Source organism: Gopherus evgoodei, chromosome 5 (genome assembly GCF_007399415.2).
Source record: "Gopherus evgoodei ecotype Sinaloan lineage chromosome 5, rGopEvg1_v1.p, whole genome shotgun sequence".
In the NCBI taxonomy this organism is placed as follows: domain Eukaryota; kingdom Metazoa; phylum Chordata; order Testudines; family Testudinidae; genus Gopherus; species Gopherus evgoodei.
In genome coordinates, this window is record NC_044326.1 from 110,653,065 (window position 1) to 110,677,594 (window position 24,530).

The window sequence follows — 24,530 nt, forward strand, 5'->3', positions numbered from 1 at the left end:
GGCAGTTGCATGGCACTATTGTAAGTGGTGTTGCAAGATATTTATGTGCCAGATGCGCTAAAGATTTGTATGCCTCTTTATGCTTCAGCCATCATTCCAGAGGACATGCTTCCATCCTCATGACACTTGTTAAAAAAAATTAATTAAATTTGTGACTGAACTCCTTGGGGGAGCGTATGGCTGCATTTGCATTCACCTGTTTTGCATTTTTACAAAATAATGTTATTACCTCGCCTTACATTTTCCTTTTCTACTTTTGCCTCTTTTTGCATTTTAACCCCACTTTACTAACGGAATGGGCTGCATTCACCTTCTAGACCTTGGCTTATGTTTAACCCCCTGCAACATTCTGCACAATTGGGTCGATCCAGTTCCGTGATCTGGGGAATTAGCACGGCATTTCTGCCCTCCTTGAACGCCTCCTGCCCCGTCACGCGGCGAAAGCCCTCAGTCCTCTGCGAGGCCTTCCCCGGCGAGGCGCCCGGAGCTCGCACTCCACGAGCTCACACCCAGCCCCACGTCGGACCGCAAACCGGCTGCAAACGCGTCCCGCGAGGCCCCGCTGTACGCAGGCGGGTAGCTCGCGAGCACAGCCTCGCTCGGGCACTTAACGCTCGGCGGGTCCCAGCCCACTACGTCACCGTAGAACCCTGCAGCTTGCGGGGCTCAGAGCCAAGTCCCAGTCCCAACGCCAACCCGAGTCCCCGCCACGTTGGAGCAAGATAAGCACGCGCAGCCCTGACGCTAAGGGCAGGCGCTTCACTTGCCCAGTGCGCACGCGCAATGGTCCGCGCCGTCCGCACATGCTCAGTAGCAGAAAGCCCCCTTCCCCCCTACTTGGAGGAAGGGCACCGTTGTGGTATGACAAGGGAGCGGGCGGGCGGGGAGGCCGCCGAGTAGCGCCCCTCCCCCCACGTCGCCATGCCGCTGGAAAGCTTGGCCCGCATCATCAAAGTGCAGCTGCCTGCCTACCTCAAGCGCCTGCCCTTGCCCGAGAGCATCAGCGGCTTCATCAGGCTGACAGGTACCGCGGGCTGGGCCCCCTCTGCTCTCCCTGCCAGATCCAGCCTTGCCCTAGTCCCTCCCCTCCCCCTCACTTCTCGGCCTTCCACCCAGCCTATCCCCCCCACTTCCCGGCGTCCCCCACCTCATCCCTTCCCAGCGCCCCATTCCAGTTCCTGTGCCCCCACCTCTCGGCCTTCCCCCAGCCCATTTCCCCCCTCCACCTCCCCCACCTCATCCCCTCTCAGAGCCCCCATCCAATTCCTGTGCCCCCATCTCTCAGCCTTCCCCCAGCCCATTTCCCCCCCCTCATCCCCTCTCAGCGCCCCCATCCAATTCCTGTGCCCCCATCTCTCAGCCTTCCCCCAGCCCATTTCCCCCCCTCCACCTCCCCCACCTCATCCCCTCTCAGAGCCCCCATCCAATTCCTGTGCCCCCATCTCTCAGCCTTCCCCCAGCCCATTTCCCCCCCCTCATCCCCTCTCAGCGCCCCCATCCAATTCCTGTGCCCCCATCTCTCAGCCTTCCCCCAGCCCATTTCCCCCCCCTCATCCCCTCTCAGCGCCCCCATCCAATTCCTGTGCCCCCATCTCTCAGCCTTCCCCCAGCCCATTTCCCCCCTCCACCTCCCCCACCTCATCCCCTCTCAGAGCCCCCATCCAATTCCTGTGCCCCCATCTCTCAGCCTTCCCCCAGCCCATTTCCCCCCCCTCATCCCCTCTCAGCGCCCCCATCCAATTCCTGTGCCCCCATCTCTCAGCCTTCCCCCAGCCCATTTCCCTCCCCCACCTCATCCCCTCTCAGCGCCCCCATCCAATTCCTGTGCCCCCATCTCTCAGCCTTCCCCCAGCCCATTTCCCCCCTCTACCTCCCCCACCTCATCCCATCCCAGCGCCTCCATCCAATTCCTGTGCCCCCATCTTTCAGCCTTCCCCCAGCCCATTTCCCTCCTCCACCTTCCCCACCTCATCCCCTCTCAGAGCCCCCATCCAATTCCTGTGCCCCCATCTCTCAGCCTTCCCCCAGCCCATTTCCCCCACCTCATCCCCTCTCAGCGCCCCCATCCAATTCCTGTGCCCCCATCTCTCAGCCTTCCCCCAGCCCATTTCCCCCCTCTACCTCCCCCACCTCATCCCATCCCAGCGCCTCCATCCAATTCCTGTGCCCCCATCTTTCAGCCTTCCCCCAGCCCATTTCCCTCCTCCACCTTCCCCACCTCATCCCCTCTCAGAGCCCCCATCCAATTCCTGTGCCCCCATCTCTCAGCCTTCCCCCAGCCCATTTCCCCCACCTCATCCCCTCTCAGCGCCCCCATCCAATTCCTGTGCCCCCATCTCTCAGCCTTCCCCCAGCCCATTTCCCCCCTCTACCTCCCCCACCTCATCCCATCCCAGCGCCTCCATCCAATTCCTGTGCCCCCATCTTTCAGCCTTCCCCCAGCCCATTTCCCTCCTCCACCTTCCCCACCTCATCCCCTCTCAGAGCCCCCATCCAATTCCTGTGCCCCCATCTCTCAGCCTTCCCCCAGCCCATTTCCCCCCCTCATCCCCTCTCAGCGCCCCCATCCAATTCCTGTGCCCCCATCTCTCAGCCTTCCCCCAGCCCATTTCCCCCCTCTACCTCCCCCACCTCATCCCATCCCAGCGCCTCCATCCAATTCCTGTGCCCCCATCTTTCAGCCTTCCCCCAGCCCATTTCCCTCCTCCACCTTCCCCACCTCATCCCCTCTCAGAGCCCCCATCCAATTCCTGTGCCCCCATCTCTCAGCCTTCCCCCAGCCCATTTCCCCCCTCTACCTCATCCCCTCTCAGCGCCCCCATCCAATTCCTGTGCCCCCATCTCTCAGCCTTCCCCCAGCCCATTTCCCTCCTCCACCTCCCCCACCTCATCCCCTCCCAGTGCCTCCATCCAATTCCTGTGCCCCCATCTTTCAGCCTTCCCCCAGCCCATTTCCCTCCCCCACCTCATCCCCTCCCAGCGCCTCCATCCAATTCCTGTGCCCCCATCTCTCAGCCTTCCCCCAGCCCATTTCCCCCCTCCACCTCCCCCACCTCATCCCCTCCCAGCGCCTCCATCCAATTCCTGTGCCCCCATCTCTCAGCTTTCCCCCAGCCCATTTCCCCCCTCCACCTCCCCCACCTCATCCCCTCCCAGTGCCTCCATCCAATTCCTGTGCCCCCATCTCTCAGCCTTCCCCCCGCCCATTTCCCCCACTTCCCCAGTGTCCCCCACTTCATCCCTTCCCAGTGCCCCATCCAATTCTTGTGCCCCCACCTCTCGGCCTTCCCTCAGCCCATTCCCCCCCTGCTTCCCTGGCGTCCCCCACCTCATTCCTTCCCCCCTCAACCCCCCATCCAGTTCATGTGCCCCCATCTCTCCGCCTTCCCTCAGCCCATTCTCCCCCCTCCACTTCCATGGCATCCCCCACCTCATCCCTTCCCCTCAACTCCCCCCATCCAATTTCTGTGCCACCATCTCTGGGCCTTCCCCCAGCCCATTCTCCCCTCCCCCGCTTCCCGGGCATCCCCCCCTCATCCCTTCCCCTCCCGGCCCCCCCATCCAATTCCTGTGCCCCCATCTCTCCGCCTTCCCCCAGCCAATTCCACCCCCTCACTTCTCCGGTGTCCCCCATCTCAACCCTTCCCCTCCCAGCACCCCCATCCAATTCTTGTGCCCCCGTCTCTGCCTTTGCCCAGCCCATTCCTCCCCCACCACTTCCCCAGTGTCCCCCACCCCAACCCATTCACTTCCTCCCATCTCCCTGATTCTTCCCCCTTCTTATTGCTTCCTCACCATCCCATTGCTTTCCCCTCCCACGTCTCCCCTGCCTTTCCCCTAGAGCTCCCCTTTCTTGCCCTGATGGGTGTTGTGAATGAGGAAGTGAGGCAGCTAACATAACTGGCAAGAGAGTTGCTGATCTCAGTGCCCTCTCTGCTTGTGGGTGAAAAATTTGCCTCTGTGTGCCTCAGTTTCCCTTGACCTAAGGTGGTGACTGCACTTCTGCCTTGTTTGCTTCACAGTGGCAGACAGAGAAGCAAGTCTGGCTAATATAAAATAACTGCCAGCAGTAAAATATTTACTCTTGCAAAATATTACTTCCCCCAGATCTAGTGTGAGTTGTTTCTCCAAGTCTTAAGAGTGACTCTGTTGACTGCCAGCCCAGTGCTGCAGCCTCTTCCCTGGATCAAGTTGTGTTCTTTCTGTCTCTAATATCACCTCCAGCAACAAGATTTTGCAGTCTGAAAGTGGCTAATAAATCTGATAATGCCTGTGCCAGAATAGACTCCAGCTTGCATCTCTACAGCTACATGGGCTGTGCCTGGCTCCTAGGACAGAAAGCAAGTTTTATAATGAGCCATGACTTGAAGACCTGCAGGGAGCCGTTCTTTTGAGCAAGAAGGGGGTGGATGTTGTTTTACAGATCTTTTCCAGCTGTAATCAATCTTACACATCACTTTAGCAGCTGTCCCGCAATTCAAATTATAATCAGAGCTCAGCCTGGACTAATTAACCACTTTATAATTGTTAAATGTAAGACTTGCACTTTTAACCTAAAAAAAAACAACAACACATTAGGTTTGAAAAATGTCAAAAACAGACTTAACAAGTTTTTATCTGTTCCATAATTACCAGGCAAAGTTTCTTAAACCTGTGTTAAACTGAACCTACTTCAGCAATATCAACTAACAGACTTTGTGCCTGATTTTAAGGCTGTTTTAAGGTTCCATCTGTAGTTCATTTACAGCCAACTTAGGGGACCTGGCTAGCTTGGTTCTGTAACTAACCTAATGCAGTTGCCGAACATGGAAAAATTTGAGTTTAAAAGAAAAATAAAAAACATAAATTAAAAACTGTTTGACAGAGCACCCTTTAAAAAAAAAAAGTAACATACTATTTAAAGTATTTCTTTAAAATGTTATGGAAAGGATTTTCTGCTCCCCGATGACTTTTTTTTTTTTTTAATAAGTGTCTCCTTAGCAAGGGAAATAGGGAAAATAACCATACAAAGTGCTGCCAATTGCACAAAGTGAACTAACTGAAAAAAGAGAGATTTTCTCCCTCCTAACTTTGTACCTACTACAATTATGTTTTCCAACAGAATTGTGATTTTTCAGTTTTGTGTCCCATTAAAATCCCAACTATGTTACAAATTAGAACTATTTGAACCAGTTTCTAGATGCAGTTGTAGTGTGGATAGGACCTCAAATATCATATTGTTTTAGCTAGCATGGTTGGTTTGGGGACATAAAACAAAAAATTAAATACAAGAATCGTTGCTCTGGCAGGGTAAAAGGGCCTTTAAAAGGTCCACTCGTTGAAGGTGGTTTAATTATGTCGATGGGAGAGCCCTTGCCCGTCAGGATAGAGCGGCTACATGAGTGATCTTACCGTGGCACAGCTTCATCGATACAGCTGTGCTGCTGTAAGCTCACTAGTGTAAACATGGCTCTAGTCTCTTGTTTCAGCCATCTGAGCTCATAGATTTACGTAACTGAGGAGGTATGAAGTCTACCTGTATACTCGTACACACCACATCCATCTTTAAGTGCACAACTGACAGCATAAGGGAATACACTGCTTTTAATACTCAGTCCTGCAGTTTCAAACATAACTATTAAACACAAGCTTTTAAAAACTTAGCAGAGTGCTTACTGGTCACTAAGGCCAGTTAGCGTACCAACCAAGCTTCAGTCATGTGAGTTATTCTGAAAAAGGTAATCAAAACTTTTTTTTAAGAGTGAGGTGGGGAGGGCAGCTCTTTACTCTAAACAAAGTCCTTTCAGTTAATTGATTTGAAACTTAGAATAAAATTAATTATCACCTCTGGGAGGGGCCGGTCACAGGGGCAGCTCCAGGCATCAGCACACCAAGCGCGTGCCTGGGGCGGCAAGCCTCGGGGGGCAGGCTCTGCCGGTCGCTGTGAGGGCGGCGGGCAAGTTTCCTTCGGTGGCATGCCTGCAGAGGGTCCGCTGGTCCCGTGGCTTCAGCGGACCTCCCGCAGGCTGCCGCCGAATCCGCGGGACCAGGGACCTCCCGCAGGCAAGCCGCCAAAGGCAGCCTGCCTGCCATGCTTGGGGTGGCAAGATACCTAGAGCCGCCCCTGGCCAGTCGCGTGACTTTTCAGTCCCAAAGGTGAATGTTTCAGAAACTAATGAACATAAGTAGAAGAGGGGATTAGAATGGAAACTGCTTTGTCATTGCTATAGGAATTCGATAACAATTTCTTAGCTGAGAAATTCCAGAAGTCCTGTACATTCACTGGCTCTGGTACTTAACAATCAAGCATAGTGAAAGTATGGATGCAGATACAAAATGCAGTCAGAAATACATGGCTAGCATTCCAAATCTGGACACAGGATTCATTTCTGCAGTATTTAATAGGCTAGTGTCTATTGTCACACTTAAATGTCTTTTCTCTAAGATGTAATGTATGTATCATGTTGATAGCACTAAATTGAGAAAAATAGCCAAGAATTCTGTGGGTGCAAGATTGAAGTATTTCAGTGTTATGGCACACAGCAAACTTAATGAAGAGCTTTTCAAGAGCATCCTCCTTGAAATAATATTCTCTTGGCTCACAGCCCTTTTTTTCTTAGCAACAGCAGCAGCTTGACATAACAGCACATGATTGATAGCATGACATTGCTTGTGACCTCAAAGTTGGATGCCATCTAAGATGAAAAGACATTAAAGTATTCTAGGTTAAAGGTGCTGAGTCTCTTACCACTACCTGTTTGCTTGGGAGAGTGCACACTACAGATTGCTCAAACGTCCTTTATCACAATTCAGTCAGAGCTTTTTGGGTAGTGTCTTAAGGTTGAACTAAGCCTCTTACATTTGCAAACCCAAGATGTGCACTAGCTTTGTATTTTGCAGTTATATTCATAGGAGTTTCGTAGATTTGTGGTAGTGACATTGGTGCTGAAACTGCAGAGTTCTGCTGATTCACCCCTTCATGGTATGTGTAGGCTTCTGGGGTTTTGGTAATTTAAACTGAAACAATGTTCTTTTCCACCTCTTTAAGGACAGCATCAGCAGTAAATGCCAGAGCTGTGATACCTTCTGGAAAAGATTAGGGAATTCAGTTCCCACTTATGTCAAACTTCATATAAACCTTTACAAATATTTAGCAATGATTTTAGTAACTCAGCAGTTTTTATTTGCTATCAGGTTTTTTAAACTTTGTATGGTAAGGCTGTACCTGCTTACTAGAGAAGGGGAGAGAAAAAAAGCTGCCTCTATGCTTCTCCCTAGGAGGTGGGAGTTTGGAAGGGGCTCCGTGGAAAGGGCTCTAATGAGAGTGGACAGTGGAGGGTTTTGCCTGTCATCTCTGCATTCTAATGGGGTGCCCCACCTCCTGTGAGAACAGGGCAGCTTGGTGACTTACAGAAACAGTATTTTAATGCTCCTCTCAAACTTACTATGAGAGGGTCTAAAGGCACTCCACTGAAATGTTGAGGACTTTGAGCCAGGCCCCCCGAAAGCACTGATTGAAACTTACAGAAAGAGAGAGGGTTTCTTTTTTAAAAAAAAAATTACGGTTGGAAAATATTTAAATTTTCCCTTTACATCTTTTTAAAAAACTCAAAAGGGTCTTTTTAATTTATCTTTCAAAATTCTTAAGTCAAAAATCTTAAGTCCTGTTTGCTTAAAAAAAATGAGAGAGAGAGACAAGCAAACAGCAGGGCCTAAGAAGAGAGCATCTAAATAGGATATCTAGGAGGGAAGAGAGCACTGGGCTCCTCACCAGAGCATTGCATTTAGACCCTGCTCTCTCGTGGAGAGAAGACACCTTTAGTATGTTACAAAATGCTTTTGTAAATTAGATGCTTTAAAGAAAATTAAAGCTATCTGAATGATTGATAGAACATACAGGTACAGTAGATCCTCAGTTATGAACATCTCGGGAATGGAGGTTGTTTAACTCTGAAATGTTCATAACTCTGAACAAAACGTTATGGATGTTCTTTCACAAGTTTACAACTGAACATTGACTTAATACAGCTTTGAAACTTTATTGTGCAGAAGAAAAATGCTGCTTTCCCTTTTTTTTGTAGTTACATTTAACATAGTACTGTACTTGCTATTTTTTTAAATCTCTCCTTCTGTCTGATTGTATACTTCCAGTTCCAAATGAGGAGTGTGGTTGACTGGTCAGTTTATAACTCTGGTGTTTGTAACTCTGAGGTTCTACTGTTCAGCACTCCAGGGAGTTGTGGGCATACATATGTGGAATTAAGCACAAAACAAATTCAGCCTGGTAAATGGAGATGGTTTCATATTGAATATGAAACTGAGCACATAAAAATTAGATCTTAGAAAGCTACATTAATACATCATATTTACTTGAGCCTGGTCTATACTGGGAAGGGGGTGGGGGGAAATCGATCTAAGTTATGCAACTTCAGCTACGTCAATAATGTAGCTGAAGCCAACGTACCTAGATCTACTTACTGCGGTGTCTTTACTACAATGAGTTAACTGCTGCCGCTCCCCCATTGACTTTGCCTGCACCGCTTGCAGGAGAGCATTTGGGGATCGATTTATTGCGCCTGTACGTGATAAATCGCTCCCCGCTGGATCGATCGCTGCCTGCCGATCTGTCTGGTAGTGAAAACATACCCTTGGTTTCCTGACATACTTTTAAAGTCTTTGGCTCTGATCTGTGCTGTCAAATCCTTTTACCTTTGTAAAGTTACATTCAGGGCCGGTTCTAGGCACCAGCAAAAAGGAAGTGCTCGGGGCAGCACATTTGCAGGGGCGGTAGAGATCCGGCATGGGAGCTGGGAACCAACAGGGGGCCCTGGGAGCTGTAGTTCCTTGGTTAGCTCCCTGCCTATAGAACCAGCCCTGGAGCAGGGAAAGACCTACATTTCCCAGCATTTCCTTGGCAGCTATCAACAGGAAAGGGAGGGGAGGGAAGGGAGTGAGGTAGCTAAGACCTCATACTGCAGCTTGCTGTGAATAGATGCTCACTGCTAGAATGGGGTGGGACTGTGAACGGGGGAACAAGTGTGCCCAAGGAGTAGAAGGCTTTGGCCTAGATATCCCCTTCAGAAGACATCCCCAGACTGGATTAGGGATACTGGTGTGACCTCACCTTGCAGCCCCCAAAGAAAGAATTGGGTGGACTAAATGTACAGTGCCCCTCTCTATCCGAAGCCTAGCAAGGGAGGTACGTGGATCCCCCTAGAATTGAAAATGAAAAGTAAGGGAGGGGAGGCTCTTCTAGAGGACCTGGGCAGCTTTAGATACAGTACCAGGCATGTAGGAGGATTTCCACTTCTGAGCCATGGAAGCAGAGATTGGCTTTTCCTTTCCAGATTTAGCTAATATTCAGAAAGGGAATCTTGCACCTGCCTTCCAGACTCTCAAAATTCAGGAGTGCTCAAGCTCAATTTGGGCAGCTGTTACTTCATTTCTCCCAAGTCAAATATACTGATCCACTGTAACTTGCTGTAGAAAAAGTAGGATAAAATTGAGCAAGAAATGCTCCCCAGTGGTTATTAGGACTGGAATTGCTATTTTAACAGCCATTGCCTTTTTTTTTTAAAAGTTTCCTTTTAAAAGGAAGACAGTGATATTGCATTGGCAAATTCCCCATAGAAACAAAGACTGGAACAAAAGAATAATAAAGGCACCTCAACTTTTCTTCATTTATGTAGGACAGTCTTATAGTATGCATACAGATATCCTTCAGTCACACAAACTGAAAATTGTTCCACTTTACTGCAGTTCTGTAACCGTATGGGAACCAATCCTGTCTGTGTTCTGTGCACATCCAAAATTCCGTCTGAATGACCCGCTCTGGGACAGAGTTACCAGTGACTCAGGGCTGGGGCGGCAGGAGGGTGCAGTTGTGGGGGGAGAACCCAGGGCTGGGGCAGCAGGAGGGTACAGGTGGGGGGCAACCAAAAATTTTTTTGCTTGGGGCAGCAAAAAACATAGAGCTGGCCCCGGTTACATTCACTTCAGTGGTGCTGCACATGGGCAAAAGGGTCTGCCCACGGAGATCAAATGGCAAGAACCTTAAGTTATTCAAACAGCAGCTGTAATGTGGGCAAGCTGAATAATAAGTTTTGAAGTACTAAATTTATACAGCAATGCACTCTACTACATTGCTTTATGGAATCATTTAATGATAGGACGTTTGCTTTCTTCTTCCAAAAGGTGGCTCAACAAGAATACAGCCAAATCAAGGGTTATATGGTGCCAGAACTGCTCTTGAACTGAGTAATCGGCAGGAATTTTCATTTAACTTTTAGCAGATGCTGCTCTTTGACTATAGCTCTTTTAAAAAGACACCTTCAAAGTGTTTCCCTAACTCTTGAAAAAATAACCCCTTGAAGTGTGAAACAGACATCTGGTTACTTCTTGAAATATTTCTTCTTTTGTTGAATTTTTCCCCCTGAAGGGCTGCAGTTGGAGACTTGTCTGCGCTAGGAAGTTGTACCACTTTACAGTCCAACAGCAAACCAGAACAGTTAAACTCTACAATCCAGGAAACTGTATGTTCTGGATGGTGCCTGCTCTAACCATTGTGGCAGCTGTAATTCAATAAGTTACTGATTAAGAACTAAAAGATTACAGTATACTAATACAACCATATTTTGTACAAAGCAGATTAAACATACAAGCATTTTCTAGGACATTTGCTACTCTTTGTGTTGTATTACAGTCCCTGTTTGTTGTTCTCCTGTCCCTAACCTGCCTACTTTTCTGTCTGTCCTTAGGTCGTGAGCCCCTTGGAGAAGGGTTTGTCCCATCTTGAATGTCTGGGAAGCAGCTAGCACTGGTAGCTAGTAGGCACTAGTGATTAGTTGTTAGCATTGTAGGTACTATAATAATCAAATCATCACAACTTATATATAATTGTTGTAGGTGTGCTTACCATTTTACAAAACAGTTGTAGACAAGATCAGTGCCTTGAATATTATACAGTGTAACAAAGTATTCACACAGTAACAGCTCAAATTCAAGACAAGGAAGGAGATATTATAGAACATATCAATTGAATTATGGTCAATGAAAGATGCCTAGAAGTATAGAGTAAATTTTTTATTACTAATATTTACTACTATAAATTAAAAAGAATGAATGTTCTTTGGCAGCCTCAAATGAAAATATACAAACTTTGATCTAGTTTGTTTCCTGGCTGTGAAAGAAGGGAAGTAATTTAAAAATATTATTTGTACTGAGTGATCATCTATTTGGCCATCAATCAAGGATCAGGGTCCTGTGCTAGGCACCATACTCACTAAGCACACATTTGTTTGAGTGTTGATCTTATAGTCTCAAGCCTGACCCCAGAATCAGGGTGGGCACTGAAATAATATTTGGCTATTAGAACTTTTCCTCTTTTGCATCCCTAAGTTTAATTAGGAAAAACTCTCCCTGAGTAAAAGCTCTTACCTTATCAATCACAGAGAAATGAGGGGAAAACACAGGGTGGAGAGCAGCATCCTACATACAGCTTTGTATTTTAGGCTGATAAAAATCCTGGGCCCCCTGTACACTAGAAACAACCATTTTTTGAGATCTGATGTCAGTCATAGCCTCTCTCTGACGGCTTGTGTTGACAGGAAAAACTGTACTCAATACAATATGCAGAACCACCATTCACCGAAAGTAGAAGCATCAAGGGTTAGCAGGGAGGAAGGGACCAATGTTTGGCATTGGGTTTCAGACACTATCTTCTAGTGTTGTCACACTCTTAATGTTCAGAAGTCTCTACATGGCTGCCTCTTCCCCCCTACTCCTGTGTGTTCACAACAGTCATGCTGAAATGTACAGTACTGTCTCATGATGATCATGCTTTTTATGCCGGCAGTATAAATATATACAATATATAGACAACCTTTATCTGTATATCAAAATGACGTGTTCATGAGTGAGGTCAGATAAGCGTCAAATTCCCTGTAGGAATTACATGCTGATTATACTTTGAAAAGTAGCCTCCACGGGCCACTTGAGTGAATCTCTGACTGTGTCATCTTATATAGTAGTGTGACAAGCTGCCTGTGTATCTAATAGGGGATTTGGGGTTTCTTAATTTATTATTTAAACTGATCCAACACTGACAGGACTATCTTTTCTTCCTGCCCCACCTAACTTGCTGAGTTATCTAGTGGGAATCTGAAATTAGAGGTTTCAGAGTAGCAGCCGTGTTAGTCTGTATCTGCAAAAAGAACAGGAGTACTTGTGGCACCTTAGAGACTAACACATTTATTTCAGCATAAACTTTTGTGTAGCCCATGAAAGCTTATGCTGAAATAAATTTGTTAGTCTCTAAGGTGCCACAAGTACTCCTGTTCTTTTTGAAATTAGAAGGTTTTTTGTGTTTAGAGTGTGTGGAAATTAGACTCATTGACTGAATCTGTAAAAACAGGAAGCAGTACAATCATCTGTTAGAAAAAGCCCCCTGCTAGTTAACTTTGAGGAGAATGTAAATCATGAAGTAACTGCTGAATTTGCATAAAGCCTGGAGTCACTGAAAATCCTAATGCAATAGCACGATGCATGCTGAATGGTGGATAGTTCATACACATTTAGTGTTTTAACTTACTGATGAGCTGCTCTGTAGCCAGTTGGAATAGAAAGTGGTGTAATAATTACAGTAGTAAGGCCATGTCTACATCTAAAATTTTGCAGCGCTGGTTGTTACAGCTGTATTAGTACAGCTGTATAGGGCCAGCGCTGCAGAGTGGCCACACTTACAGCAACCAGCGCTGCAAGTGGTGTTAGATGTGGCCACACTGCAGCGCTGTTGGGCGGCTTCAAGGGGGGTTCCGGGAAGAGAGAGCAAACCGGGAAAGGAGACCAGCTTCGCCGCGGTTTGCTCTCTCGGTCCCGGAGCCAGCCAGCAAACCGCAGGGAAGGAGACCTGCTTGCTCGGGGTTCCGGGACCGAGAGAGCAAACCGGGAACGCCGCGGTTTGCTCTCTCGGTCCCGGAGCCAGCCAGCAAACCGCAGGGAAGGAGACCTGCTTGCTCGGGGTTCCGGGACCGAGAGAGCAAACCGGGAACGCCGCGGTTTGCTCTCTCGGTCCCGGAGCCAGCCAGCAAACCGCGGGGAAGGAGACCTGCTTGCTCGGGGTTCCGGGACCGAGAGAGCAAACCGGGAACGCCGCGGTTTGCTCTCTCGGTCCCGGAGCCAGCCAGCAAACCGCGGGGAAGGAGACCTGCTTGCTCGGGGTTCCGGGACCGAGAGAGCAAACCGGGAAAGGAAACCAGCTTCGCCGCGGTTTTCTCTCTCGGTCCCGGAACCCCGAGCAACCAGGTCTCCTTCCCCGCGGTTTGCTGGCTGGCTCCGGGACCGAGAGAGCAAACCGCGGCGTTCCCGGTTTGCTCTCTCGGTCCCGGAACCCCGAGCAAGCAGGTCTCCTTCCCTGCGGTTTGCTGGCTGGCTCCGGGACCGAGAGGGCAAACCGGGAAAGGAAACCAGCTTGATTACCAGAGGCTTCCTCCTTCCACGGAGGTCAAGAAAAGCGCTGGTGAGTGTCTACATTGCATTACCAGCGCTGGATCACCAGCGCTGGATCCTCTACACCCGAGACAAAACGGGAGTACGGCCAGCGCTGCAAACAGGGAGTTGCAGCGCTGGTGATGCCCTGCAGATGTGGACACTCTCAAAGTTGCAGCGCTGTAACTCCCTCACCAGCGCTGCAACTTTCTGATGTAGACAAGCCCTAAGTGAGCACCTACTAGTGCATACATAATTTAGTTTTTGAAACTGATATTAGAAAGTAATTAAAAAATGCAACAAAGCTACCTCTACTGCTCAGTTTTTCTATGATCACCAGTTTTTGTATTAAAGAACCACTTCGGCTGATACACACTCCTTCCACCTGATTCTTTTTTTCTTTTCTTTTCCAAATGAGAGGGAGAGGACAGAATATTCGCTGCAGGAAGCTGCAATGTATGCTGTGGCCATGCACTTTAGTTAGGTTGTCACTGTCAGGGTTCCCTTTCCGTTCACATCGAATAAAGGTCTTGTTACTGTTAGGAAACTTAAAGTGTGAGTATGAAAAAAAAAAAAAAAAAAAAAAAAGAGTGGACATCTACTTCCCAGAAACTGGTAAGAGGAAAAATAGGGAGAGAGGCAACACCCTGGTAAGAGGCCTATGACATCAGCTTCTTCCGCAAGAGTTGTTCCTGTCAAGTGTTACTCCTAGACGCTCTCCATGGACTCCACTTTTTGGATTGGTCTTTAGCTAGCAGAAGTATAAGTTTGAAGACTCACTCCTTTCTGATTGTAGAGGGAGAAGGAAAGTCTGGTCTCTTCTTCCTTCCCTTCTCTTGTGTTCTTTGGAGGGACAAAGATTTGTCTTTATTACTCTACACCTTTCCCACCCTCTATTTTTGGGTGCCCTCAGAAATAGTTCCAGTGATTGGCTCTGATGCTCAGCATTCCCAAGCAATAGCACTGTGAAATTGGCTTGATTCTTATGTTTGTGGTGTTCACAGAAGTCTGAATAGCATCAGTGAACAGAATCTTGTTAATTTTGCTGGCTCTGCTTCAGAAAGCTACGTGTAGCAACAGAGGCAGGGGAGCTGTTTGCAAGCTCAGAAAGACAGTATTACATGAGCTCAAATTTGAAATGTCAATTTTTCAAGCCATATTAAAGGGTATCCCTGTGAAAGTTCTGTGGCAATATTTTGTATCATGAGTCAATTTTGTTTTGATTCTCTGGAAAGCCTCCAGGTCCCATATAAATATAGTGCAGAAGTCATTGGCTAGTGAAGCTAAAAACCCTGTGTGTTTTGCTGCCACAGTACAAATAATAAATAACAGCTTCCTATTCTGGTTGTTACTTGTCTTTCTCTGTGTTTCCTCTCTGTGTGTTTCTGCCCAAGTGGGCTGAGACTTTGTTCCTCAGTCATGCCTACCAGATCAGCTAAATGTTCTGTCTTTGAGCTTGGCTTGAGGCTCTCCATGCTATGTTAAGATGCCAGTCACTACTCAAAAATCTATTTAATGCCATTTGATTCTAATGGTATTTTTGTGAAGCCCTTCTTCTCCCTGTGTGTCTAGTCTTATCAAGTGTGCTACATGTTTTGTAAGTACCCTACTTTGGTCTGTAGTGCTCTCAAGTGTGCATCTTATCTGTCTTGGAGCTCTGAGTAGATCTTACAGATTTGGGGAGGCCAGGAAACTCAACTTCTCTGCTAGTGGGTCTACTGAATGTGATTGGAAAGATTCTTTCAGGGGAGAGAAACTTTTCTTATGTTAATTGCATTCAGGGGCAGCTCCAGGCACTAGCGCTCCAAGCGTGTGCCTGGGGCAGCAAGCCACAGGGGGCGCTCTGCCGGTCGCCGCTAGGGCGGCAGGCAGGGTGCCTTCGGTGGCTTGCCTGCGGAGGGTCCGCTGGTCCCGCGGCTTCAGTGGACCCTCCATGCTTGGGGCGGCAAAATGTCTAGATCTGCCCTTGATTGCATTCTCACTAAATGTACCTTCACAAGTTAAAAAATATATTAAAATCCTTTTAAGTAGTGGTTTGGTTTCCAAATCTTCATGTGCTGGAACAAAAGCTTTCCAAACAGCATTTTGTCATATGCGTAACACCTACTGTGTCAGCACACAACATGGTTAAGGCATAATTCCTATCTGCAAAAGCAGACCACAGGATCACTTACTTCCTAAGAAAGTTCTTGAGACCTTATTTTCAGGATGCATTGTTTCTGCTATTAGTGATTGAAAGAATAGGTGAGGTTATGCAAGATTATCCTGGAACAGTGGTTGAGTCCACAAGGTACCACTGTTTACTTTAATCAGATACACTTGAGAGGTTTGCTTCTCCAGCTAGGTCATTGATTCTTGCCATACATACTCTGAGCCCAGTCCTTTGAGGTTCTGGGCACCCAACTCTCACTGGGTGAGTCAGAATTGGATGCTCAATACCTTGCAGGATTAGACCTTCAGATGCAATTCAGCTCTGGAAAAGCTGACCGGAAAGAGACTTCTCTACTGAAATATTAATGTAGATTTGGATTTTAAGCAAAGATTCACTCAGTTCTTCTGCTGATTTCCCTGGCAGAATGAGGGTACTCAAGACTTCACATAGCTGTCACTGATGCTAATAACAAGAACAGACAAGCTATCAGCAACTGGTGTTTAGCACGTATAATACTCTATACAACATTTACAGATATTATGTGAATACGCCAGAATTTAGTACTGTAGAGAACTCAAAAGTTGTTTTTTGTGGGGGACAATGGGAAAAGTCAGAGATAATAGAAACTTCTATATAGTATTGCAGGGGCTGATGTTAGCAAATTCTGTGAGAAAGCAAACTAACAGTGACTCCTGCAGTTGGAGTTGCACAAAGACTGTGCTTCCAGTCAAAATTCTATACTAAAATTGGGTACTTCTCCCTTTGGCAGTTTATAGTGCCTCTTTCACACAAGCTACGGTGCTTTAAATGCTCATTGTCGTTCTTCCAAGTAATATATGTTAAGGAGGGCTTTTACTTCAAAGGCTAAGGAATTAATAAAGAGTGAATAAATGTCACCATGCAGCATGTTCATTATGTTAAATACTTTCCCAAACAGAGCTCATTTCAAAAGGAGGCATGGCATTCCGAGTTATGAAAGTATGTGTGTTCTTTTCTTTTAATAATCTGTTTACCACAAATGCAACCCTGTTGTACAGAATTAAAAATACCTACTGCATCTTTTGGGTTACTTGAAGCTTTTAGGACAAAAAATACTTCTCATCTTCGGTTTGCTATATTACATTTCCCTTCTTTTAATCTTGAAACACAAACAGTAGAACTCATGTAGCTATGTTTTGGCCCTAAGCCCATTTAAAGAGGAACTTGGTTTGAATTCAAACAGCAAGATAATTGGGTACTGTGTCTTTTTAAAAGGAGCTTATATAATAGTTTGGGCTCCCTGACCAACCTATTCAAAAATTCTTTTAAAATAATATTTTAAGTGTACTTCCCTCTTTGAGGATTAAAGTGTAAATCCAAATAACAACCAAGAATTAATATTTTGCTTCCACATAGCTCATTTCATCAGAGTCTGAGGGGCAGCACCTTAGCAGGTTCTCCTGAAGTCAATAGAGCAATGACAATTTATATTACTTGAGGCTGTGCTCCTGTATATGTCTAGTATATACCCCCATTTTACTGGTATTTGTGGATGCTTTAGAATGAGGCAAGAGGGTAAGTGGATCTTGAGAGCATACTCAGCACAAATAGAATATTAAGAGAAATCAGGAGGAAACTTAAAACAAGTTCTTCAGTGTATGCTCAAGTGGCAATTTTCTGTGGCTTATATATGTTTACTTGGCCAAATCCAGATGGGTTTTCATGGAGATAGCAAAAGGGACCTGTCTGGTTTCAAGAGCCACTGTCTGCCAAATGGTAATATCCTGCTCCAAAGTCCTGAGGCACTAGAGCTCTTAAAACAAAAAAATGAACATTGGCAAAATGACTCTTTTTTTTCCACTAACTTGCTTCTTAGAAATGGTTGTACCATTTCCACGGATTTTTTTTTCTTTTTAAGATTTCAACCTGAAGATGACACCAGCCATGGAAAAACTTCAGACCCAATGGTTAAAATTTGCTCAAGTTATAAGTAATTGAAAACACAGGGCGACAGGAAATCTTAGGCAACCTTAACCTATACATGCATATGTATGTAGAAGAAGTTTAAGCCTGATGCAATGTAGAAGAGGAATCAATGGAGAGATCCAAAATAGGATTCACACTCAAAAGGGCTTGGCTACACTGGAGAGTTGCAGCGCTGCAACTTAGTAACTGTCCACACCTGCAAGGCACATCCAGCGCTGCAACTCTCTGGCTGCAGCGCTGGCTGTACACCTGGTCTGCTTGGGGTGTAACGATTGCAGCGCTGGTGATGCAGCGCTGCTCATCAAGTGTGGCCACCAAAAGCGCTGTTATTGGCCTCCAGGGTATTAGGAGGTATCCCAGAATTCCTGTCCACAACAAACCGGAAGAATGGCTGAACTCCGAGCTCCCCGGAGCTACTTATCTAAAAAACCAAACACAGCTGCTCTTTGCTCCAGTGAGCGAGTGGAGGCAGGGGAATTGCTTTGGAATGTTCACAGCTGTTCGCTTGAGGAGAGAGGGGAGTCCGTGTTGAGCAGCTGCTTATGTGGTCTGAAGGCTATTTAGGAGTGCATAATTTGCATTTAGTGAATAAGAGAGGGGTGGGGGAAGGAGTCAAAACTTTTAAAATGATTGAAGGTAGGTGCTGTGTATCTTCCAGTCCTTAGAACTTGCAAGGCAGGGAGCTGAGAACAGTGTCAGCTCCAAAAATCCACTCTCTGTCTCCCCCACGCTCTGTCACACTCCACCCCACCCCCGTTTTGAAAAGCACATTGCAGCCACTTGAACGCTGGGATAGCTGCCAACAATGCACCACTCCCAACAGCGCTGCAAATGTTGCAAATGTGGCCACACTGCAGCGCTGGTGTACGAAGACAGCTGTAACTCCCAGCACTGTACAACTGTTAAGTGTAGCCATACCCAAAGAAGGACCCTTAAGAATGCTCACTCAGATTAGCCTCTGGCTATTTTCTAACAAACAACACATACTGTAAACAGTTCCTCTTATATTTGTTAGAAGATGATCCAAAGCTAATTTGAGTGAGCAGGTAAAGCATTAGGGAGCCTTCGTTCAGTGTGAATCATGGTTTGGATCTCTCCACTGATTCCCCTTCCTCTACTGCATCAATCTTAAACTATGAGTGAGAACCAGGCCACACTGAGATCAATGCTCTGGACTTCTTTGGAGCCAGGATTTTACCCTTTGTCTCCTATGTGTTCCTCCTCTATTTTCCAGTCTCTCTTCATTAGTCCATTCCATTGGTTAGCCTCGATGCCCTACTCATTCTAAATCAAACAGAAAGAGCTGCTTCTGTGCCATTTCAGTGTAACTGATGCTGAAATCAGCTCACAACCCTAGTGCTCTATATAAGTCTAGTGTGTTTTTTAGTTTCAGAATGGCTGCGGTTATTGCCATTCCTGGGTGTCCTGGCACTACTTGGATACCTGGCTCTTCGTCCATTCCTCCCCAAGAAGAAACAGCAGAAGGATAGCTTGATTAACCTCAAGATCCAGAAGGAAAATCCCAAAGTAGTAAATGAAATAAACATTGAAGATCTGTGCCTCACTAAAGCAGCTTACTGCAGGTGTTGGCGTTCTAAGACGGTAAGGTGCTTTATAGCAATGCCATAGGGCTATGGAGTTAACTTTTTATTATTATCAGTTCTGCTTTCTGTAAATTGGAGCACATTACTCTCACCCTGAGGCTGGACAGGGTCATGGGTTCTCTAAGAGTTGTGCAGTTCTTTTTCTCCACTCTAAACCTATGCAGGAGAGCTTAGAAACCTACAAGCCACATGATGGTCCGTACTGTGCACAGTCCTGGACCTATGAAACTTTCCCAATGAAATGTTATGTTAAAACAGATCCTTTTATACAAAACATTTAGATGAAACAGCATTTTCTAATGGGAGGCGGGGGAAAAGGTTTAATCAAAACTTGACCAGCTCTGGAATGAACCTTAAAGTACATTGGGTGCCTCTGGATTTAGCTGCCCCTCCATTGGGCTGTTTTGTTGGGTGAAAAAGGTTTTTTTTAAATACACTTTGTAGCTTGGAGCAGGTGTTCTTAATGCTTTATGCTTCTTTATGGAGTTTAATTCCTCATCATCAGCAGTCTTCTGACTGACCAGTGCGATATAGGGAAGACAGGGATTGCTAGGATGTTGGAAAAGAACAATAGCAGGAAACCTTTACAAAGATTTTTTTTTAAGTGCTCTTAAACGCCACCCTGATGCAACATGCTGTCTTTGGGTACATATACAGTAACTCCTCATTTAATGTCCCACTTAATGTTGTTTGTGTTACCTCCCTGGTCAGTTAGGGAACATGCTCATTTAAAGTGCAGTGCTCCCTTATAATGTTGTTTGGCCGCCTACTTGTAAGATTCTGTGGAAAAGCAGTGATTTTACAAGAGAGCATTGCACAAGTACCACTTCTCCCCCTCCCTCCCAGTGCTTCCCCACCACCAAACAGCTTAGGACTTTCTGGGAGGGTGGGGGAGGAGCAGGGAAGTGCTGCATCTCCCCTCCTCCCCCTCTCTCCCAGAAAATCCTAAGCGCTGCTAAACAGCTATTTGGTGGTGCTTAGGACTTGGGGGAGTGGGAGGGGAGAGGGATGTGGCATGCCCCGGAGAGAAGGTGGAATGGAGCAGGGACAGGAAGAGGCAAGCCTGGAGCATTCCCAGCAAACTCAGAGCCTGTTCTCTGGGGAAGCTGCTGCTGCAAAGGTGTTTCCTATCGTCCGTGCGTGCAGTGGGCTGTGCCTCTGTGGGGTAAGCCAGGGGCATTTACCAACCATAGTACAGTATACTGCCTTTTGTCTGTCCCCCCCAAAATTTTCTTGGAACCTAACCCCCCACATTTACATTAAATCTTATGGGACATTTGGATTAGTTTAACATTGTTTCACTTAAAGTTGCATCTTTCACTAAAATGTCAAGTCTTGCAAACCTCCTTCTAAAAATGATTTTCTCCTTTGCCTGAGTATAAATTATAAAAGCAGTGATCTTGGAAATAAGTGTTTTTGACATTACACACTATTAATGTATCTTTCATTACAGTATTTTTATTACATTATGAAAACAGCAACACTCTTCCAAGATCTCACTTTCATAGCTTGTATCACTTTGAATAAGCCTGTTATAAGACAAGGCTCCTATGTTTCACCAAGGAGTATTGGATGTGAAACAGCATGAAGATATTTAAGAAGCCAACTCAGAGTTCCTCCTACACAAGCATTCAAGTCTTGAGCAGTCCAGGCAAACACACGTTACAACAAAGCTTACATTTGTTCATAATTTTTAAAACAATCCTAGCTTCCTATTTAATTTTAAAAACAGCAAAAAATATTCACTTCCCTTTCCATTTCTTATAAGGAGTCTTGAAATGTCCTCAGTGTGATAGATATGATTGCTTTGATCTGCTTAGCTCTTGGAAGTCCAGGGGCTTCAGGCTGCTGCCTGGGATGCCTAGGGACAGCTCTGTCCTCCTTTAGGGAATTTTTTCACCAAGAACCCCTTGTAACATTTCATGAACCCCAGTTTGGGAACCAATGTTCTTAAGTTATACTTCGAGCATTTCTGACCTATGGGCTTTTTTGTTGTTTTGAGTTGGTGGAGTCTTGATCTCATTCCAACAATATGGATTATCCTCTACACAAATGACCACCACTTGTTTTAGTTGCTTGCAGAACTCTTACTAACCACAAAAGCTGTACAGTAAATACACTAATCATTCTTGTCTTTTCCAGTTCCCTGTCTGTGATGGCTCTCACAACAAACACAATGAATTGACAGGCGATAATGTGGGTCCACTAATACTCAAGAAGAAAGAAGTATAGAGAATCTCTAATCCATTAAATCACGACTGATGTGAAGTCATGTACACACTTGTAATTGTGTCCTGCAATGTTTTATGTACGTTGTGGAATTTTTAGTCTAATGGTTGCTGTAGATTTCCTTTTGGTTTAACCTATAGTTACAGGCAAGTGCTTAACCTAGGTCTGATTTGATACTTTGTATGTTCTGAAGAATCATGTCTTGTGTAAAACTGTAAAGTAAACGTCTTTATAAATAGGCCTTTTTATCTGAACACAATGACGACTCCCAATCTTACAATTAAATCTTTTCAGTATGAACGTGATGTAATAAACACACGACTCATAAAGGGCCAGATGTGTATCTTTCCATTGCTTTTATTTTAGTCTGAGATGCTTTTAAGGAAGAATGAAGACTGCTTTTCAGAGGGGGAAAAAACATCCTGTTTTTGTCCTACTTAGTGGGTCAGATCTTCAGCTGGTATAACACATTTCCATAGACTTCAGTTGAGCTATTTTAGTTTACACCAGCTGAGGATTTGGCCTAATGTGTGTAATTGACTAACTCTTCTTATACCATACCAATCTTTCCACCCTGACCTACTGCACAAAATACATTGTAAGATGTAGCCATGTCAGAGGAACAAAAAATTGTTCCAAAGAATATGGAAAAAGAAAACTAATAACCAACATTATAGAAACAAAGGTTGTCTGTATTCTGATGGCTGGAGGGAGTGCAGATGCCCACATCGGTTAGTTTGTGCAGTAATCCTAGATTGTCTTCAGAGTAAGTCACAGTTGAGGTTAGGTTAGCCAGCAATACTTACAATACACCTTTATTTCAGGACTCCAAACTTAGACTTCAGCAGTTGTGAAGCATGGACAGGAATTTGCCCCTTCCAGATAGTTCTTACACTCATGATGCACATTTATGCAATATGAAAGTCTCAGCTCCAGGGACAGAGCAGGATCTACTGTTTAAATCACAGAACTGGATTAAAGGTGTGATCTTTATTCCTGTCTTTACTACTCCATCACCCAGGATAAATCATAACCTCCCTGTGCCACAGTTTCATCTATCAGTCTTCAATAAATAATTCTTACCTAGCTCACAATGCTTATCAAAAGCTTTGATCCTTCAGTGAAATGCACTACAGGTCAGTTGTTCAAAGCCTAAAGAAAAACCTAACAGATGACAGTGCCACAATCTGCATTCTATAGAGTTAGACATTAAGGCTGCCTTCATACTAGTGATTTTTTTTCACCATTAACACCAATTTACCTGAACCAGTGCTAGTAAACTTGGAAGCCCAAGTGCAGGCAGCCTGCTGACTGCTCAGCCTCATGTCAGAGAAATACTGCATTCAGATAGCAGCTTATCTACACTACAGCTTCTCTAATGGTGGGGAGAAATTGTCCAGTGTTTCTAATATAAACTTGGGCCCTGTCTATAGCAGGTGTTGCATTTCTAGAGTTAGTGTGAGGTGTTAAAAGGGCCTGGCTGTAGTAGAACATATGGCATTTTATAGGACAGTGTTTATAAAATGTTGGGACACTATGGTGTTAACATACTTGGTCTACCAAACCATATAATGGAACTGGAGTACAGACCCACTGTAAGGTTTTAATACTGTTCTATAACATAGTTTGGAGCATTAACTCAGGCCAGGGCTTTATAAAGCTGTGCACAAGCAACCAGGGAGCTTGTGAACAGGGGCTGCTAACAGGGAGTTTTGCAAGGGAGTGTGGGAAGGGAGGGGGGGGGTCTCTTGTTGGTCCTACCTGTTCCCCTATAGTCCCCTTAAAACCTATAATCCAAACCATATTTCAAAACCCCTTTCTTCAAACCACACTTTCATTAACTAGGAGACATGCAGGCAGAAGCCCAGCAGCAGAGTGGGGGCTATCCAGTTTATTGCGCTGAGTGGAGCATGTATGATTACCTGCCCTGTGGGCAGGTGGCGTATGTGTGCAGTCGGTGCAAGGAGCTCCTGGCCCTCAGAGATCACGTACGGACTTTGGAGGCCAGGGTGGCGGAAGTGGAGGAGCTAAGGAAGGCAGAGAGGTATGTTGATGAGGCTTTCTGGGACACTGTAGAATTGTCCCACCTCTGCTCAGACAGCCTCTGCACTGTTGAGGAGGAAGAAAGGCCCAGGGAAGCAGAGCAGTCAATGGGAGCAGAGGGAAACCTTCCCATAGTTGGGACCCTCCTTCCAGATGGTGCTGGGGTCACCTCTCGAACTGAGGTTACCTCTCTGGGGGAGGGAACTCCAGTTGCCAGGAAAAGGTAGGTGTTAGTAATGGGAGATTCGATCATTAGAAACATAGATAGTTGGGTTTGTGATGACCGGGAGAACCATATGGCGACATGCCTGCCTGGTGCGAAGGTTGTGGATCTCTCAAGGCATCTAGACAGACTTATGTGTAGTGCTGGGGAGGAGCTGGTGGTCGTGGTACATGTAGGTATCAATGACATAGGGAAGGGTAGGAGAAATGTCCTGGAAGCCAAATTTAGGCTGCTAGGGAAGAGACTGAAATCCAGGACCTCTATGGTGGCATTCTCAGAAGTGCTCGCAGTTCCACGCGCAGGGCCAGGTAGGCAGGCAGAGCTTCAGAGTCTCCATGCGTGGATGAGATGATGGTGTAGAGAGGAGGGGTTTACGTTCATTAGGAACTGGGGAAACTTTTGGTATGGGGGGAGCCTATACAGGAAAGATGGGTTCCACCAAAACTAAAGTGGAACCAGACTGCTGGCACTAAACATTAAAAAAGGTAGAGCAGATTTTAAACTAGGAGATGGGGGAAAGCTGACTGCTGCAGAGGAGCATGTGGATCGGACACAGACTTCTCTTAGGGGAGAGTCTGATGATAGGGAATCTCCAGGTTATGGTCAGGAACAGAGGACGAAAGAGAATAATGTAAGGGCCGGATCAGATGATAAACAAACAGTCACAAAGAATCTGGCACATCAGAAAAGGGCAGACAGATAAACAGGGACAAGTTTTTAAAGTGCTTGTACACAAATGCTAGAAGTCTAAATAATAAGACGGGTGAACTAGAGTGCCTTGTGATAAAGGAGGATATTGATATAATAGGCATCACAGAAACTTGGTGGATTGAGACCGAGCAATCAATGG

The 24,530-nt window shown here is 46.0% G+C and overlaps 1 protein-coding gene across 1 annotated transcript; it reads left to right on the plus strand.

Moving 5' to 3' along the window:
- The first annotated feature begins 189 nt into the window (after positions 1–189).
- CISD2 (CDGSH iron sulfur domain 2) lies at positions 190–21,749 on the plus strand. The gene is made up of 3 exons (XM_030564464.1): positions 190–1,024; positions 18,969–19,183; positions 21,328–21,749. The coding sequence occupies exons 1-3, from the start codon at positions 922–924 to the stop codon at positions 21,415–21,417; spliced, it is 408 nt and encodes a 135-aa protein (XP_030420324.1). The 5' UTR covers positions 190–921; the 3' UTR covers positions 21,418–21,749.
- The last annotated feature ends 2,781 nt before the right edge of the window (positions 21,750–24,530 follow it).

Bases quoted from the DNA above. Each gene is read 5' to 3' on its own strand.
- CISD2 (XM_030564464.1), top strand. From the start codon at position 922: ATGCCGCTGGAAAGCTTGGCCCGCATCATCAAAGTGCAGCTGCCTGCC. The intron at 1,025-18,968 runs GTACCGCGGGCT...TGTGTTTTTTAG, and splicing joins CGGCTTCATCAGGCTGACAG to TTTCAGAATGGCTGCGGTTA. The intron at 19,184-21,327 runs GTAAGGTGCTTT...TGTCTTTTCCAG, and splicing joins GGTGTTGGCGTTCTAAGACG to TTCCCTGTCTGTGATGGCTC.